General features: G+C 46.4%; 1 protein-coding gene across 3 annotated transcripts in view; it reads left to right on the forward strand.

The window, feature by feature from the left end:
- The first annotated feature begins 1,347 nt into the window (after window positions 1-1,347).
- ADAM17 (ADAM metallopeptidase domain 17) overlaps window positions 1,348-14,617 on the forward strand; it is a 34,221-nt gene continuing 20,951 nt past the window's right edge. The window contains exons 1-2 of one of the 3 annotated variants that reach the window (XM_050709772.1): window positions 1,348-1,605; window positions 13,136-13,268. In XM_050709772.1, the coding sequence (XP_050565729.1) occupies window positions 1,506-1,605; window positions 13,136-13,268 (233 nt within the window). In that variant the 5' untranslated portion in view covers window positions 1,348-1,505. Of the gene's footprint in view, window positions 1,606-13,135; window positions 13,269-14,617 lie in introns of those variants that run through there. The other 2 variants (XM_035542987.2, XM_050709773.1) reach the window with 2 other exon arrangements.

The raw sequence follows: 14,617 nt of genomic DNA on the forward strand, positions 1-14,617 counted from the left end.
AAGACAAATCCTCCTCATACCATGTTGTTCATGGAAGAAAAGAAGAGGTGTGTCTGAGAAGAATTACAAAAAGACCTTAAATACTCATGGCTCAATTATCCACACTCCTGCTCTAGCACATAGGAGACATCTTACTGGTTCTGGCACAGGATCTAATGGAGTCCCGTGCCCTTCTGAAGCCTCAGTGAGATACACTATGTCACCTGAAGTAGAGCTAGACACCTACATATCGGCAACTGAATTGGGCCTTCAGTGACTGGCAATAAAGTAATTTTCAGTGACGCAAGAGGGGAAAAATGTTCTATATTATGAGTAGAGTACTTATGACTGAACAGACCATTACATTTCAGGAGTGTAATCTTGGAAACATAATAGGTATGTTTAGGACAACAGCAGCTCAGTGCTTAGTAGTATTCAACAACGTATTAAATGTTAGAAATATTTAGGAAATACATTGGGAAATCAGAAAATAGTTATGCCACTTTCTAAATCCAATGTATGTTCGTAACGTGAACACTGTATGCATTTTCAACCCTACCATCTTAAACAGGACATGCTAGAACTGGAAAAGTTCATAGAACAGCAGCCAGTGAAACAGTGGCACGAAATGTCAGGTTGAAAGCAAAGAAAGTGATTCTTCCCACATTGACTACACTGCAGAACACCCTGCTGCAGGATGTTACGTGTACTGCAAGCGTACATGTAGCACAGTCAGCTGGACAAATTTCTGAAGGATATATACATTGAGAGCTGCCAAGCTAGACGCTGCCTCTGATTTAGGGAGTCGACAGATGCAAATTGTTGTAAACTCCAAGCATACTCCCAAAAGGCTTCACCAGCTGTTTATTATTATCTTCCCATCACTAGAGACAAAAACAAACAAACAAAAACAGGAGACAAACACTCTTGTTTTAAGCAGTATGCTTGTCCTTATGAAAAAAAAAAAGAGTAATTACATGCCATAGCTAAGTGTTTCAGGTTAACTAATGAACAGTGTGGCAAGAATCAGGGTAGGTGATATTTTTCTTCATTTCTGCCAAGTACATCATCAGCATCTGAAAATAGAAAATCAGGCCAACATTAACTGGCATACCACAGCATAGCTATAACCCACACACCACTCTCATGCACCTTTATTAACGCAGGTGCTGTTTGCAAATATGCAACCCACGGAACCACTGCGGTAGCGAGCACCACAAACAGCCCTCAGCAACACACAAAACTACGAAGGCCCTTCAGGCTCACCAAGGAGCGCTACTACTATCTCCTACCACTCCAAGCAGGAGGTATTTGATATTTGTGAGGGAACGGGCCTGCTCCCGCCTCACTGCCCCTCTCCCCGCCCCGCCGCCTAAGATGGCGGCGCCGCCCGCCCCACAATGCTCCGCGCGGGCGGCCGCGCTTCCGGGTGCGGGCCCAGGATGGCGGCGGGGCCCGGCGCGGCGTGAGGGGGCCGCGAGGAAGGACGGGCAGGGCTGGATGCGAAGGGAGGGAGGCAGGGAGCCATGAGGCTCCGGCTGTGGCTGCTCCCTGCCCTGCTGCTGCTGCTGGGGGGGCCGGGCGAGCTGCAGGCGCTGGGGCGCCCGCCGCAGAGGCAGCGCTACGGTAAGGTGCGGGGCGGGACCGTGGGGGTCGGGGGGGGAGGGAGAAGGGAAGGGGCTGTGGGGTGGGGGCTGCTGGGGGGCTGCAGCCTGGCGCTGCCGGGGGGCGGGGGGCGAGGCACGCTTGCTTCCAACGGGGGGTTGGTGGTGCCTGCAGAGCCACCTTTTGTGGGACCGTGTAAGCCTTGTCAGTCCCACCTCATCATGATTCCTTTCCCAACATGGAGTCATTAAGGCAGAAAAAGCTCTCCAAGATCACCAGGTCCAACCGTCCCCCTACCACCGATGTCGCCACTAAACCACGTCCCCAGGCACCATGTCCAACTTGTCCTTGAACACCCCCAGGGACGGTGGCTCCACCGCCTCCCTGGGCAACCCGTACCAATGCCTGACTGCTCTTTCTGAGAAGAAATGTCTCCTCATTTCTCTCTAGTCCTATCGCTAGTTATCTGTGAGAAGAGGCTGACCCCCAGCTCCCCACACCTTCCTTTCAGGTAGTTGCAGAGAGCAATAAGGTCTCTCCCGAGCCTCCTCTTCTCCAGACTAAACAACCCCAGTTCCCTCAGCCGCTGCTCGCAGGGCTTGTGTCCCAGGCTGTTCACCAGCTCCGTAGCCCTTCTCTGGGCACATTCCAGAGCCTCGATGTCCTTCTTGTAGTGAGGGGCCCAAAACTGAACCTAGCGCTCGAGGTGTGGTCTCACCAGAGCAGAGTACAAGGGGACGATCACCTCCCTGGTTCTGCTGGCTGCGCTATTCCATAGCTGAAGGTGTCACTGATGCGTGGTGGTTGGGACCTGTCAGCCTCTTTGAGGAGGTGATGACAGTGTTATCTTCACGCTGGTGGTCTGCTAAAGAATTTTCCTTGCAGGAGTCTGCATTATGCTAGAGCAGGATGATCATGTAAACTGCTCTTTGTAGCTCTGGTTTGAAGAGTCGCTGTTGCAGAGAGAGCCTGAAGCTATTGGAGCTGCATGTGACTTCCAGAAACCTGAACGTAGGAAGACTATTTGACTTCTGTAACCTTAGTTTTGCACCTAAACATTTACTTTAAGTTGCAAACTTCTGTCTGATGAGCAAAAGTCTCTCTCTGAAATGGCAGATGAGTTTGAGAGGCAGCAGTTGCTCGTTACCCAGTCAGTTGGATGTCTCCAGGTGGTGCTGCCTACAGTGACTGCTTCAAGTCCCCTCTCTTTGTTTAACTCTCTTTGACAGATACCGTATCAGTCATCCAGGCTGTACCTCTGTCCCACTCTCCCACACCTCAGGTTGACTTTTTGTTCTGTGCAGGTCACAGCGATTAGTCACTGCAGGAAGCAGGTAGGGGGGTAGGAAGCAGTGGATGTTCCAGGAAGCGTAACAGAAACACAACAAATACAGCATATCCCTTCAACTTCAAGCAGGTCTAGGGATTTCTTCAAGCAGAGCTCGCATCTTGAGCCATCAGATTTCATGCCTTCTAAAGGACCCATTTGCTATGAACTTGTGAGCCTTTCTGATGCCTTTTGTAGACGTGGCCTCCATACCACCATGTCTGGACTAAGAGCTTGCCAATGTTATTAAGTAATGCATGGAGGAGAAACTCCTTTCTTCCGTTTGTTTCTGAACATTGTCTATTTCTGTGGTTTCTGTTGTCAGCAATGGTGAATATGGAACACAACTATTCATTTCCTTCATGCTCTTCTTTCAAGTGGGAAAATCTCGGTCTATGCAATAATTCTTAGTATGGGGAAAAAGTTCATGACTTAATTGGTCTTCGTTACCTTTGGGTATGCACCTTCTGTTTGTACTGGGTTTTTATTTATTTGAGATCTATGACTAGGACTGTAGGTAGTATTTGTGATACAAAGGTACTGTGGATTTGTAGTGATGAAGCATAGTGATGAATGCTTTTGGTTTTGTTTTCTTTCTGAGTAATTTTCTGGCCTCTCTTCTTGTTGAATAGTCACTCCAAGATATTTTTCTCTGAGTGGTGACAAGCATGCTGAAATGCTTGTCACAAATACATGATTTTTTTTTCTCATGCGTTATTTCACACTTAACCCCACCCTGATTTTCCTGAAGGATTTTGTTGTTCTCTCATTCAGTAAATTAAATCTATAGAAGCATTTTGTGAGGGAGCTTGTCTAAAATTTGTTAAAATCTGGGCATGCTTGATTAATAGCGTTACACTTATCCACGCATTTCATCCCTTCAGAAAGCTACTAAATAGGCACTAACTCCGTAAAGAGGTAGCATAGACTGTTCCCTAGTATCTTATTCAGCCGCAAGTTGAGTAATTCACAGTTTGCTGTTCTTATTACCAGTTTGTCAGGGAAGGTGAGCATATTAAGCCCCTACGTGGTACCTGGAATGGTTTTGGAAATTGGTGCTGCTCTTACACCTTTCAATCCACCAGGAGAAAGACCAGTGGCACCGTACTTGCCTGCCAGGATTAGTAGTTGACCAGTTTCATCTTTTCGGTGCTTTACAACTCTTGGGTTAATACATACGTGTTCTGTTGACTTATCGGTAATTTTACTGGTTTGTTCTAAAGCCCCTTTTCTTGAGTCTTTAACTGGAGGCAGTTCTTTAGATTCATCATGTCACAACAAGCTTTTGGGGAACCTTAGTCTCCTCTGTGGTGAATGCTAAGGTGAATTATTCTTTTGGTACTGGCCTTTAGCATCTGTTCTTGGGGTCATCTTTGCAGCTTAGTTGTTTTACAGGCCCCTTCGAATATTTCTCTGGGTTGTTTCTTTTCGTTATAATAAAAGCTACTGCCAGTATTAGCTTTATGGCTTTGACAAGCTGCTCTTTGAAATGTTTTCTCCTACTTTACTGTGTTTTTATGTTCATCTTTTGCTGGAGTTCTGTCTTCCTAATCTTATACACAGCTCAGTCTTCTAAAATATCTTCTAACGTATCTTCTGATTTGTTCTGTTTAATCGCAGAGGTTGAGTTTTCTGGACTGAAATAATTCAGATTTCTGACAAGCAGTCTCTTTAATGAAGTTTCAAGGATTGTCATTTTATAGTTAAGAACTTTCTCGCCTATGTCTTTGAAAGTTCATACTTTTTCAGCAAGGACAAAGGATAGGGAAAAACGGAATTTGACAAAGAATAGTGTAAGTAGATGAAAAGATGTTGGTCACTTCTCATTTTGGGGTGGTCCTGTGTGGACCCGGGAGTTGGACTCAATGATTCTCATGGGTCCCTTCCAACTCGTGGTATTCTGAGATCCTCTACTAGTCAATACAATGAGTTATTATAGTTTTGCCTTTGAAAAATTAATGTCGCTTATCTTAAATTTTTCCCCTCTCAGTTGTCCTTTATCTCTGGAAATAACCTTTTATAACTATGAAATATTTATGCTGCTTGTTGGAGCTCAGACATCAGTATGATAACAGGGCTTAATGGACTTGAAAGGAACAGTGGTGCAAGTACCCAGCTTCAGTGTTGCCGAATGCATCTGTCTGAACTGCTCGAGTCTGTTTTACAGCAAGGTGGTGTTACTAGTGAGCTGCCACTACCCAGTGTGTGTCTGGGATTGCCCAGCATATGGTTTTACTATATATAAAAGTCTGCATTAATCTAACGTTACTTGTTTTAAATGAAATCTTTTAATCACAAGCTAGGCAGGGAACTGAAAGAAATACAGCTGTTACTATCTGGGGCAGGTAACAGTCTTTGAACCACTCACTTCTGCAATAAAGAAAAGACCAATAATAAAATCAGAGGCAGATAACTTCTGCTTGGATCGTTTTTCTCTCCAGACTGCTGAAATACCAGACAGAACTGAAAATAAACTGCATCAGCTAAAGTAGCAGCCCATTAGGAATGGTTCAGTACAAACCTGCGTGATGTATCATGGACGATGGACATCACGTATCATGGACGTGATGGATCGTGGACGACAATTTACAAGTTGTTGAGTGAAAAAAACAAATGGCAGTGGGTGTTCATGAACCGACTGGGGAAGCTGAGTGATACAGAAGGTAGTGTAAAATCATTCACAGTCAGTTTTAAATTACACATCACTGTTAGTGCGACAAAACACAGGAAGTCCTAAAAGCCTGGAATATAACCATCTGTAAGGGACTTAACGGGCTGCAAGTTTACCTCGGTGTCAAGAGTGTGCAGTGAGATAATTAGTGACAAAATCCTTATGTGGGATTAAACTTTGTCCTTCTGGACTGAAGTCTGTGCGCTAGAGACTACGGCAAGACTTAGGTAAGGGGCAAGTAACATAACTAACTTTGCTACCATGGTCTGCCATGTCTGTTCCCGTTTCTTACCCTATTTTAATATCCTTCCAAGCAAGATAGCTATTTCGGATCGAGCCAGTTTAGCGGTTTGTCTCCCAAAGCTGAGGTTCGGGTGTATATCTCAGTGCACCACGTGGAGGAGAATCCGAGAGCACGAAGCCAAATAACAGGGTGTTGCAGCGTGTGATGCCAGCCCAGGATGCTGTGGGATTATTTCAGAATCGCAGCAGGTATTTATAGATGCAGTGGTTTCCACAGGCAGCACTACAGGCTAAGTAATAAAAATACTGGCTCCTGTTCACCTTGTCTCTAGTGCAAGCAGCAAATGCTTGATACAGACATAGCCTGCCATACTGAATGTGAATTGTCAGGGTGATTTTTGTGCTGCGCACTGGCAGACGTTTCTGTAGGGGTATTTAATATTAGATTAGTTGTAAGGAAGAAATTCTTTACTCAGGGGGTGGTGAGGCACTGGCGCAGGCTGCCCAGAGAAGCTGTGGGTGCCCCATCCCTGGCAGTGTTCAAGGCCAGGCTGGATGGGGCTTTGGGCAGCCTGGTCTGGTGGGAGGTGTCCCTGCCCATGGCAGGGGGTTGGAAAGATGTGATCTTTAAGGTCCCTTCCAACCCGAGCCATTCTATGAAAAAGTAAAATATTTCTTTGCATTCAACTTTTTTGTTTTGTTTTGTCTTTGTATGCTTGTTTTTTTCTCCCAGAGTAAAAACTGACAACTTCAGTGGCTGATAGCAGCAGTGACTCATCTCAGTTTCACCCTTCTACTACTTGGGAATTTTTTGTTTGTGCAAAAGCCCCAGCACGGCTTTCTGCTCTGAGGTTAGAAGGGCCGAGCAGGGGCACGCGGCCAGCCAGCTCAGCACAGAGTTCTCCCGACTGAGCTCTTAAAGCTACACCAGGATTTAATTATCCATCTAATAGTCGGTAGAGATTTATATCTGAGATAGAAGTTTATGTTTAACATCTGCTGTAAACAGGTTGATTTAATTATTTTTTTTTGTCCCACCAGATTTTTTTATAACCTGCAGGAGTTTGCCCCTCTCCCAGATTGATCAAGGGACGTCCTTTCTTAAAGTAGCCTGGCTCTTGGGTAGCTTTTTATTACACATGGCAGAGAGCAGTGCATCCTGCCGTGCATGGCATCCAAGCCATCCTTACAGGATTCGTGTGCAACTTGCTCATTTTGGGGATTTCCTGCAGTCCTTTCAACACCAGTGGTTCTGATGGTCTTTCTGGTGACTGTCATCCTCGCAGATATATGTGACCATGCTGCCTGTCAGCCTGCAGCTTGTCCGCTTTTTAGCCCATATTTGTGTGATTCATGCCCTAATCTCCGTTCAAAATTTCCTTCCTTGTCTTCCCGTGCTGCTCTTAATATGCGCTATTTGTTGTTGTTGTTTTTTCTCCTTGAAACTTGCATTTTTAACCTACGTTGCTCATGGACTGGGGGGTGAGAGGAGAAGGCAGGTCTGTTCTGCAGAGAGGTACCCATAGCAGCGACCTACTCAGTTTTGATCCACAGTGAAGGCAGCGTTGAACAAGTACGTGGCATCCCTTGCAATCCCTGATTTCATTTTTCATCTTTCAGATTGTTGCTGAAGCTGCCAAGCTCTGCCCCTCAGTACTAGCGATGGGCCTTGAATTTTGGAAGGCCCCATCTGAGCGAGTGCCAAGCCATATCCCAAAGGAGAAGCAATGCAGCCAGGCAGGGAGAAGCGGGTTGGTCTCACCAGGGTAGCCCAGACAGTAACTAGTCTCTGCCTAGAATCAGCTCTGCTCAAACTCTTTTTTTTGGGGAAGCATCAGGATTTTGTGGCGTGGAGTGGCTAAGCTCAGTAGTGAGACAGTTTTGGGAGAGGCAGACAAATGATCTCTTTCCAGAGAAGGCTGCATCCTGTGACTTGGCTGTTCTCGTCTGCAGGATATATGAAAGCAGTGCGATTTTTTGGGGTGTTTTTTTTGAGCATCACGTCACGTGATGCTGTTCTGGTTTAAGATGGGACGGCTGTATTGCCCTTGTTTCACTTTGAGTGTGAGAACGTTAGTTCAGGGGGCTTCCTTATTTTTATAATGTCAATATTTGAACGGTATATTGCCTTTTTTTTCCTCCAGAAAGTACTCTCTGCTTTCACAGATAAGACAGATTGAGTTATTAAATCAAGCAGATCAAACAATAAATGCTGTTCCTCGCTGGTCCCCGGTTAAGATGTGCTCAGTGAAGGAGAACAACGTCAAGGTTGGCACTGTTGGAGGTAACACATAGAAGCCATCAGGGGTATTCAGCTGTATTCAGAATAACCAGAAACAGCGGTTTCATGATCTGTGTGGCTTCTGCTAAATAAAATTTGCACACTTACGGATCTATACCGTCAATATCAATATTTTACTGTAGGAAAAAGCTTTGAGGCAATATAAAGTGAGTAAGGTTGTCCCGAGATGAGCTGGAGGCGGGTCGTAGGTTGCTGGCTTTTCCATAGCATCCATCGCTGGGCCCTTCTGTGAGCGTCAGGCGTGTGAGGGAGTTTTAAACTGCAGGCAGAGCACACCGTGGGGTAGCTGGTGGCTGGTGAGCCTGCCACATGCCTGCCTTCCCTCCCAGCACCACGTCTGCGTAACCGTACCCCGAGGCTTCATCTGCGCCGCGCCGGTGACTAACTGAAGGCAGGCACTTCGTTTTCTGATGTGGTTTAGCAAGTTCGCTGCAGCTGGGGTCGATTCAGAAACATGCCTTGCGAACCGTTCGGCGGTGCCCATGTGGCTGGCCGGGTCTCACTAACAAGTTTGTCTAGAAATGTGTCTAAACAGAGCGTGAGCCTCTATCGTGCTGCGTTTGAGGAGCAGGCTGAGGCACAGCGAGCTCCTGCGCCGAACCTGCTTCTCACACACGTTCTCCCGCTCACGCACATGTCGCGAGCAGAACAGCAGGCACTGTGCTGGAAACAAGTGAAGGTGATTTCTCCAAAGCGTGGGGAACACGCATGGGATGAGGGTGCTTCAGTTCGCTTTCGGTCTCTGGCAGTGGCTCCGTACCAGATGTACTGGAGGAAGATGTAGCAGTGCCTGTAATGGACAATTATGGAACAGCTTCCCCCAGCTGGATCTCCTCACCGTGTCCTCTTCATTAACAGTTCCCTGAAAGCAGGGTAAACTGCTAAGAGAAGGCAGCTGTAGACATTTAGGCATGACAGCATCACCTCCTGACAGATGAGGCTTGTGCTAAGCAGCCTCCTGCGCGGCCAGCAGTGACCCGCTGTCACCACAAGCACGAGGGCAGCTCTTCCACCTGGGGTGGAGGCTTGTTTCAGCTCGGATGGTTCAGGTTGGAAAGGCTCCAGGCTGCGTTTTTTGGTCCGGATTAGACTGTGAGTTAGAGCTGAGGTGGCTCTGTTTGGTTACTGTGCTTTAATTCACATGCGCTTGGGTACAAAGAAGAATAGCACTGGATGGTTTAACGAAGAACGTGGAGCCCTTCGGCCATTCAGTCACTGCCCAGCTGAATCACAAGAGTTATTTGTGAGCTGCTGACCAGCTTTTGAGTGCTTGATACCAGTTGGAAGTCAGTCAGGTGGCACAAAATATAGGCTCGAGCCCTTGTTTCAGGCTTGGAGGTACCACTGATGGAAGTCACACAGCAAAATCCTCCCTGAGTGTGCTTGCTGTGCTCGTTCCAGGGCTTATCTTCCCATCCCTCTGCCTTTCCACACCAGATTTATTTCTGGTTTTATTCCTTTTGGGATGGTTGGAGAAGCAATATCCATTAATCAGTCCTGCAGACTCCTCTGATACTCTTGTGGTCACTTTTAATTCCTGAAGGTAACACCTTAAAACACTGTTGGATCTTGCGTTTTAACCAGAGGTATTTTCTATCATCAGATAACTGTGAAGAGGATTTTTAGAATATTAATCGCGTCTTCTGCTTTAAAACTTCATGTTTCTCGAAAAGCTTAACCTTTGAATGAATAGTGCCATTCAGAAGAATGCTTCTGAAATGGCTGACTTGCCACACTTCCTTGCTGCTTTCGGGACAGTGGCCTGGGCATGAGATCATGGGAATTTACTGTTCTGCTTCTGAAAGCCAGGGTGGTTGGAGGAAGATGCCGTTGGTATTTGAATTGGTAGCAGAACACTTGGAGAGAAACCTCCTCTTCTTTAACAAATACGCGGTGGCTTCCAGCTCCGCTAAGCTGTTGCCCAGCACATTCTTGAGCTCTTTGCTGGTGGAGGAGTCTGATGCAATGCGCATTGGCCCATAATTTCCTTAAAAGATACTTTCCTGTGTTAAATTGCAAAGCCTGGGGGTAGTGGACTTTTAGCCTTAAAATGAAGTGAAAGAAAAGGAGGGAAAAAACTGGTGACTTCAAGGTTACGAGCGGGGCAATCTGCTGTTGTGGATTTGTTCCTGAGGATTTGGGATTATCGTCTGTGTCACCGATGTTCTTTCCCAGTTTCTCTTACAAACCTGAGTGCTTTCAGTGGGTATTTTGGGGAGTTCTCCCCAGGAGAGAAGATACCATAAACTGAAGGCTGACTATCACAAAAACAATAATAAAAAATGAATAAGCATTGGGGTTATCAGGATGAAATTGAGGTGTCCTTCTCCAAAAAGAGAGGAATGCAGCAATCTAGGAGGGGACGGAAGGGAAGGAACCGCAGGAAAGTGGTTTGGGAAAACCTGAGTCAGCTCGGTGCTGTTGCAGCCCATAGGGAAGGACTCTTGGACCACGGTGAAGATAATGGAGAAGGAATGCCAGGCAGATTATTACACTTGAATAAAAAGTACTCAGCTATGTGATTGCTGTGGCTGCCCTCCACGGACTGCCGTGCAGCTGGCCTCTGCACAGTTCTGCATTTTGTTTGAAACGATGACACTTCATCTTTCATGTTTAATAAGCCATGAGCACGGATTCATTTTCACAGCACGAAAATTTAACAGAAAAACTTGGGTTCGAGCGTGTTACAAACAGATTGTTTCCACGTCTGTCTGATACCCAAATCAGTTCGCAGATTTGTGTCTAGCAGCAGCATGTCCTAGAAGCTAATTATATGTCGCAAGTAAAATGAAAAGCAAACAAATTTCGGAAGGGTAAGAGGAAACGTTAACAAGTGCTTTCTTGTTTCGGTGTTACAGGAACTAGGAGTGTCCCCTGCTGCGTCTCTTGCCTTGAGAGAACTCTTACTCATCTTCATCAGCTCCCTAGCTCTTGTTCTTACCCCGTTTGCTGTCTCTCTGGAAGGCATTTCCCTTTCCAGGCGGGTGTGTGTGTGCGCGCTGGGGCGGAGCGGGACTTCTGAAGTTCCCTTTGCCTAGCAAATAAAGAACCTGATTTCTTTAGCAGGCTTCTCGGGGCTGCTGCCACGAAACCGAGACGCAAGTCGTTCTGTCTGGCCGTAACGGCAGCTGCCTCTTGCTTTTTCGGCATGACTTTCCCCCGGTTTGGGGCTGTGCTTTGCGTACAGGGGTGGAAAGCAGCGCAAGGCGTCGTGTTTTGCAGCTGGGGTTGTGCCTCTCGGGCAGACCTTGAGCTTGGCGAGTCCCCGCGCAGCGCAGCGGTGGGACCACGCCTCTCTTGCTTCATGGCCCACATACCTCAAATGTGTCGTGAGGCAGCGTTTGGCGTCCCGTGTATCAGCGTTGGCTCTAATTGAGGGGTCTGCTTTCGCTGGGCGTGTGGAAAGAATCTCACATTTAATTAAAAAGAGTTGAGGACTAGACAGTTTAATGAGGTTTGTTTGTAATTCGTTCTCCCTGCCTGTCCCTACCCTCCTCCCAAGTGGATGTGGTTGAGAGAAGGTGCCATTCCATAAGCTATGGGATATAATGGGCTTTTTAAAGAAAACAGATACTTGCTTTTTCATTTTTTAAGGTATTTTCTCCCTGTAGTGAAGCAGCGAGCAGGCGATGAAGGCACCTGGCACGCAGCAGCCGGGCACGTAGGATGGAAAAACACGCCGCAGAGGAAGGTGGTGGAAACTTGCTTTTGCATATAATCCCAAAAGCTCCGTAATCGATTGCAGGTGCTCTCGACCTGCAAGGGTTGTAAACAGAAATCAGGAAATTGCAACCACGCTGCCCTTCCTGTGTTGCTAAACGGCAGGGGAGGGGCGGCTCGCTCTGGAGCAGCCTGGGAACTGCTGCCTTGTGGCTTCTGGGGCAAGAAAGCGCAGATGTCTCGCCTAGCTGTCAGCAGGCTGGTGGCTGGGGAGGATGTGCCTGTGCTGGTGTGGCCCAGTGCAGGGCTGAGAAGGGCGTGAGGAGCTTCTTTTTTTTGTTGTTCAGCTCCCCCCTTGCAGCGTACACGAGCATGCGTACGCTGATGGTTCGCTCTCCCCGCCGTCCTCCTCATGAAATACGAAGCAAGATGTTTGCGCTGGCCAGGACTTCAGTGGGACTCCTGTTCCTAAAAGCTCCTTTGGGCTCTAGGTTCCTGCCAGCTTCGATATTCTCTGATTTGGGGTTAAGTGATGGTAATGAGTGTCAGGTTTTCAAAACTAAAAAGGAATTATTTCAGGGGTTGCATCGGTCTGGGTTTCAAGTTGACAGCCTTGGCGCGTTGCACACAAGCCAGTAAAACTCAGCTCGCTAGTTGTGACACTCAGCAGCGGTGTCGCTGTCTTTAAAATGTAATAAAATGCATGAGGTTACGTGGCTGGGTGGTGTAAGTCAGTCTCTGAAGAGGTTTTCATGTTCTGAGGAGGGAAATCAGAGGAGTTTTCTATAATGGTAAGAAGCTGGGGAGCATGGAGATGCCTTGCATGAGGTGCCTGGCTGGTTATTTCTGATGAATTAAGCTATGCAGCCATCCATTTTCTGGCCGCTGTTGGACAGAAAGGTAATAACCGCAGTCCTGACCTGCGGTGAACTTGGTAGAAGTTTCCTCAGTTAAATTATTTTAAATTATTGTGGGGAGCAGCAGGCAAAGTGGGAAAGCTGTTCATCCCAGAGCAATGGGAAACGTCCTCCCCGGCTTGGTTTCCAGGAGGCAGCCAGGGAGGGCGTGAGCTCTGCGCAGCCATAGCAGTAAAAATGATGGCTTAGTTGCTCTAAAACTGCTGTAAGATGTGAAATAATTTTTGTTTCTCCGTCTCTGATCGCGTCTTGTTTCATGCTGTGATTTCTACTTGACTGCACAAAACGCATTGTTACGGAAGTGTACAGTGGTTTTCCTAAAATTAGAGCAAACTGTGATCCTGCTACAGGAGGCTCGATATTGTCGTTTTATGTGTGCATTTGTGAAAGAGCTTCTCAAAACTATAACACTTTCTCTGTTGTTTTTCCAGACACAGTTGAATCCATGCTCTCAGACTATGACATCCTTTCTCAGTCCAGCATCCAGCAACACTCGCTGAGGAAGAGAGACCTCCAGCCTGAGACACACGTAGAGAGGCTCTTGAGTTTTTCAGCCCTGCAAAGGTAATTAAATCATCAGCAATGAAATAGCCTAATATTTTCCTTCGGTTGGTGATGAATGAGACAATTCCAAACTCAGACATAGTTACTGTGTTTTCTGCCATGACTGGCCAGTTCTTTTTAAGTTACTGAACTGCATGGCTGTGTGAGTGACTTCAGAGAGACTCGGAGGACACACAAAAATCTGTCAGGTTCCGTTGTATTGTTCTGTTTGTAGAAATGGCATTCGTCTAAGACTTTTCTTGCTTTGTTCTTAGTTTTTTTTTGTTCTTGGGTCTTTCTCTTAGATTTAGTTTTGTGTAGATTATTTCCACTTATTGGGATGGATTCCGCTTCTACCTCATCTTGGCAACGCTGTCATGTTTGACTGTCCTCTGGTTCTTGCAAATCTCTCGCCTTCAATTTGGGGAGGGTGTGTGTCATGTTGCCTGAGAGATATTCCTCCCACCCAGAGGTTTAATCCTGCTCCTACCATGTGTAAATTCTGCATTTGATTAGAACTCTACCTCTTTAACAAGATGGGAATTGTAAGCACTGGGGGGAAAAGTATGGTAAAGAAAGCAGGCATGAAAGTTTTAGAGGTGCTGTTCAGTCTCATACAAGTCCCTTGCAGGTATCTGAGTGCTGAAACTGTGAATTTGAAATGGGGGAGGGAGGTGAGAAGAACATTTTGTGTTAACAAGTGTAGGTCGGTTTTGTTCCACTGACATCTTTTGTCTACTTTGTTCTCATGTGCCTTCCTCCAGCTGTCCCCTACAGCTACAACTGTCGTGCAAGTTGTATTTATGGTTTTTTGTCTCTAAATGCTGGGGGTTAGTTTTTAAGTAGCAATTATAAAAGGTTAACAGGATCAGATGTTGTCTGGCTGTCCCTGTCTTGCCCTGCCTCGTGCACCCTGCCTTCATGGTGAGGTTCCACTGCACCAAATAGGTTGCAATACTGCCAGTGATGATTACGGAATAATTATAGAGGGACAAACCAAAAATCTTTGACCCACAGACCACGGAAGGCAAAAGCCAATGTGCATCCTTTCCTGAGTAGGTCTTCGCTCTGCAATAACCAGTGTTTTTGGGACACACACAAATCTACAGAGTTCAGATTTCTGCTTATGGGTTCTGACTATATTCTTTTAGAAAACAAGAGCTTTAAGATAATTTAACTTAAAACAGGTGAACAGATTCCCTGGTCTGATTTCCTTCAGGTCAGATACGTTAGCAGCGTCTGGTTTCGCTTAAATGCGTATCGAGAAGGTGCATCATGAGCAAACCACGACTCCTGTGGATTTTTTTAATTTAACATCTTTAACACTTTAAAAATCCTCTATAAAGTACTAACAATTTACAGTTATGAAT

Source organism: Cygnus atratus, chromosome 3 (assembly GCF_013377495.2).
Source record: "Cygnus atratus isolate AKBS03 ecotype Queensland, Australia chromosome 3, CAtr_DNAZoo_HiC_assembly, whole genome shotgun sequence".
Taxonomy (NCBI): domain Eukaryota; kingdom Metazoa; phylum Chordata; class Aves; order Anseriformes; family Anatidae; genus Cygnus; species Cygnus atratus.